The 4,521-nt window shown below is 60.2% G+C and overlaps 1 protein-coding gene across 1 annotated transcript; it reads left to right on the top strand.

Moving 5' to 3' along the window:
• Positions 1-6: 6 nt before the first annotated feature.
• On the top strand, positions 7-4,382 carry YARS (tyrosyl-tRNA synthetase). Its single transcript, XM_026863430.1, has 12 exons — positions 7-138; positions 404-550; positions 667-842; positions 1,076-1,205; positions 1,548-1,628; positions 1,961-2,053; positions 2,256-2,391; positions 2,621-2,706; positions 3,141-3,276; positions 3,636-3,730; positions 3,865-4,058; positions 4,195-4,382. Exons 1-12 carry the CDS (start codon positions 82-84, stop codon positions 4,376-4,378), a joined length of 1,515 nt encoding a protein of 504 aa, XP_026719231.1. The 5' UTR covers positions 7-81; the 3' UTR covers positions 4,379-4,382.
• The last annotated feature ends 139 nt before the right edge of the window (positions 4,383-4,521 follow it).

Below are 4,521 nucleotides of genomic sequence, written 5' to 3'. Positions count from 1 at the left end.
CAGGGCCTCGGGGGGTTCCCGGGGGGTTCCCGGGGGGCTGGTGGCTCCGGTAACGCTGTCTCGTTCTCTGCAGCCGCCGCCATGGAGCCCGCGCCCGGCCCGCAGGAGAAGTATCACCTCATCACCCGCAACCTGCAGGTACTGGGGGGGCGGTTCGGGGCAGGCCGGGAGGGAGGATCGGGGCCGGAGCAGGCCCTGGTTGTAGCGGAGGGGGCCCGGATCAGTCTCTGGGCCCGGCAGGAGCCCCGGGGACGTGCTGCAGGCAGGGTGGGCCGAAGCCGGGGCGCGGCTTTGGGCTCAGCTATTCGGCAGGCCGTTGTCCTGCGCGCGTCCTCCCGGAGCCACCCCCGCGTGTTCCCGGGGAGGCTCAGCTGTGCCAGATGTGTGTCTTGGCCCTCCACAGGAGGTGCTGGGGGAGGATAAGCTCATGGCTATCCTGAAGGAGCGAGAGTTGAAGATCTACTGGGGGACCGCCACCACAGGCAAGCCGCACGTGGCCTACTTCGTGCCCATGTCCAAGATCGCAGACTTCCTGAAGGCAGGGTGTGAGGTACGGGGCCAGGCTGGGAGCTCGGACCCTGCGGGACTCTGTCACCGTGCTGACAGATGGGAATGTGCAGTTCCCCTTACTCGTCTGGCCCTGACTCTGCCCCCCCTCCGCACCAGGTGACGATACTCTTTGCTGACCTCCATGCTTACCTAGACAACATGAAGGCCCCCTGGGAGCTGCTGGAGTTGCGCACCCGCTATTACGAGAACGTGATCAAAGCCATGCTGGAGAGCATTGGGGTGCCCCTGGAAAAGCTGAAGTTCGTCCGGGGCACTGACTACCAGCTCAGCAAGTGAGTCCTGATGCGCCTGGTCCTTTTGGGAAGGGAAAACCTGACCCAGGGCTCTGCTGTTCCTGAGCTTGCCCTGTTCCTGAGCCTGCTCCCAGGCACTGTCATTCAGGGAACAAAATAAAGGTGCCTCCAGGCCTTGGCTCCTCTTGATGTGGCCAGAACCAGCATTTGTGTGAAGCAGCTCTAAAAGATGTCCCCTTGGCCAGTGGTGACAGTGCTGTCCCTCCCCGCAGGGAGTACACGCTGGACGTGTACCGCCTCTCGTCTGTGGTGACGCAGCACGACGCGAAGAAGGCGGGAGCAGAGGTGGTGAAGCAGGTGGAGCATCCCTTGCTGAGTGGTTTGCTCTACCCCGGCCTGCAGGTGCGTGGTGAGGCGGGTCAGCAGAGCCTCTTGGCCAGGGAGGTGCTGGGCAAAGCCAGGACCGCAGGGACACGTGAGGCTGAATGCCAAGGTCGTTGTACTCCACCCCAGTATTACACCTGGCAGCAGCATAAAGCAGAACCCGAGCACGGAGCTGCTTTTACAGTGACTCCGGGCAGCTGCAGGACAGCGGGCAGTGCGGAGAGCTCCATCCTTCCCAGGGCGGGAGTGCCTGGCAGAGGCTGGGCATGTCCTGAGGGACAGGCAGGATCTCTGAAGGCTGAGCAGAGCTGAAGGTGGAGTCTTGTGCCCAGCCTCAAGGCTGTGTGTGTCCCTCCGCAGGCCCTGGACGAGGAGTACCTCAAGGTCGACGCACAGTTTGGAGGAGTCGATCAGAGGAAGATATTCACCTTTGCAGAGAAGGTCAGGAATGGGCGAGGTTTCTGAGCCTTCTGCGGTGCTGGTGCCTGGGGCAGGGCTCAAACACTCACTAATCCATTGGGAGAAGGGTGTCTGGGATTTCGGTTGGCACTGCAGTGCTCTTTGCTGCTGCTCTTGTGGTCCACAGGGCCCCGGTGTGCTGCCAGGCATCCCTGGCTGTGCCTTTCCGTGCCTTGTGAACTCACAATAGCTTTCTGAGTCCTGTCATGCTGGGTCCCCAAGTTAATCTGGAGCCAGGAGCAAACAGGGATTGTGAGTTAAAGCTGATCTTCAGAAGAAGATTGTCCATGACTTGCCTCCTTACTTTTTCCTAGTACCTTCCTTCCCTGGGCTATGCCAAGCGCGTCCATTTGATGAACCCCATGGTTCCTGGCCTGACAGGCAGCAAAATGAGCTCGTCGGAAGAGGTTGGTCCTTGAACGGTGGCTGTGGTCAGGGGCTCTGCAGGGGGATGGCTTAATGGCTGGGGGCAGAGAGGCTGCACCCCAAGAGAAGGTGACTTCTCTCTGCTCACACTGGGGTCTAAGAAGAAGTTGCAGCAACTCCATCATGAATTGTATCTTTTGAGCAAGAGTTTGGGTAAAGGGCTGCAGAAATGTCTTCCTGCAGGACTCAAAGATTGATCTTCTGGACCGCAAGGAGGATGTGAAGAAGAAGTTGAAGAAGGCTTTCTGTGAGCCAGGGAACGTGGAGAACAACGGTGTCCTGTCCTTCATCAAGCACGTCCTCTTTCCCCTCAAGTCAGGTGAGGGGCTCGCCACGCTCGGGCGCTGGGTCTCGTTTTTTCCTGTGGATAAGAGGAGGGGATGGGAGTGGGTGTCCCCTGAAGCGGGCTGCCCCTCAGTGCCCCCTCCCAAGCCCCTGCTGTGGTCCCCCTCAGCTCTTGGGCAAAGTGGGGTGGGTGGTTTATATTGCTGAGCAGCAGGTGTGTCTTTGCTTGAGTTAATTTGAGCCTTAAAATCGGTGTGTTGCAGAGTTTGTGATTCTGCGAGAGGAAAAGTGGGGAGGCAACAAAACCTACACAGCCTATGACGCCCTGGAGAAGGACTTTGCTGAGCAGGTTAGTGCCGGGAGGGACTGAACCCTGTCCTGGAGGCTCCTGAGAGCACTGGGGGAGGGCTCTGAGCAGCAGCAGGAGGTGGAAATCTGCTCTGGGACGAGGTGTGGAGCACAGCGTGGCCCAGCGGCTGTAGGGTGGCAGGGTGCTCCCCACCAGGAGAGCCCAAAGGTGAGAGGATGGGTGAAGGATGTGGGGCACCAGCTGTCCTGGTGCAGGACAGGACTATGTCAGCCACGTCCTGGAACAGAGCAGCAGTTTAACTGTTTTCAGCTGTTCCCAGCTGAGGCTGTAAGTAACAGCGTCCAGAAGAGAGCTCTGATGGCTGAGGGGAAATTGGAGGGTTGGGGTTCACCTCCCTTCCCTGCTTGGTCTCCAGTTCCTACCTCTGGCCTGGAGGAGACGACGCAGGAACGCGTCTGTTTGTCGTGATACAGGTTGTGCATCCCGGAGACCTGAAGAACTCGGTGGAAGTGGCCTTGAACAAACTGCTTGACCCCATCAGAGAGAAATTCAATAGCCCGGAACTGAAGAAGCTGACCAACGCAGCGTATCCCAGCCCCTCCAAAGCCAGTAAGGAGGTGCTGGGAGCTCGGGGAAGTGGGGCTGGGTGGGAGAGAATCCCTCCAGGAGCTGAGGTTAGAGAGAAGTTCTGAAACTCTTGGGAGCAGCCCTGGGGAGCATTGGGAAGGGTGAGGAAAGGCCAACGCCAGGGCTGTTAGCCTGCCCTGGAGAAGATGGATGCCACTACGCTTCACTGGTGCTTGAGAGGCCAGCAGAGTGGAGGAGGGACTGTGCTCTCCAGTGTAGAGACAAACAGGGAATTCAGCAGGCCCCAGGACTGGCATTTGGGGGTCACTGTGAGCTCCCCAAGGCTTGGCCAGCTCCCTGGGTTCATGCTGAGTGGCATGACTGTTCCTTTTTCACCACAGAGCCTGCAGAGAAGGGCACCAAGAACTCAGAGCCAGAGACCGTGGTCCCATCCCGGCTGGACATCCGTGTTGGCAAAGTGATCAGTGTGGAAAAGGTACAAAACGGGGAGAGGGGAGCAACTTTTCCCTGTGGGGACAGGGACACTCGTTGCATGCTGGGGGGGTCTGCCCCCTTCTTCTCTGCCACCCCGGTCCCCTTCCCTGCTCCTCAGCTTCCTCTGCTTGGCAGCACCCGGATGCTGACAGCCTCTATGTGGAGAAGATCGACGTGGGCGAGCCTGAGCCCCGCACCGTGGTCAGTGGCCTGGTGCAGTTCGTCCCCAAGGAGCAGCTGCAGGACAGGCTGGTGGTGCTGCTTTGCAATCTCAAGCCCCAGAAGATGAGGGGTGTGGAGTCACAGGGCATGGTGCTGTGTGCCTCCAGGTGAGGGAGGGGGCTACTGGGGCTGTACCTGCCCTGGGGCTCTGGACCCCCCTCTCCTGCCCCAGAGCTTGGTGGTGCTGAGGGGGGTGTGGGTACCACCTTGGGGTGACTCTGCTTCCTCCACACGCCGCTGCAGCCTCGGGGAGCCACGGCAGGTGGAGCCCCTGGACCCGCCGGCCGGGTGCTGCGCCGGGGAGCGTGTCTTTGTGGAGGGCTACGAGGGTGGCGAGCCCGACGACGAGCTCAAGCCGAAGAAGAAGGTCTTCGAGAAGCTGCAGGTGAGGGGTTGCACCAGGGGGCTGAGCCACAGCTCAGAGTAGTTGGGGTTCCAGGTGTCAAGTGGGGCAGTGCTTAGGGCCATGGAGGTCCCCACTTCTGGGTGACCCCAAATTAGCGCCGTGGAGGGGACAAGTGTGGAGGAGTGGCTGGAGAGCTGCCAGTCAGAGAGGGACCGGGGGGGGGG

Source organism: Athene cunicularia (assembly GCF_003259725.1).
Source record: "Athene cunicularia isolate RWA chromosome 23 unlocalized genomic scaffold, athCun1 chr23_part1, whole genome shotgun sequence".
NCBI lineage: Eukaryota > Metazoa > Chordata > Aves > Strigiformes > Strigidae > Athene > Athene cunicularia.
Note: the sequence above shows the minus strand (reverse complement) of the source record. Positions and strands in the feature narration are given on the sequence as shown.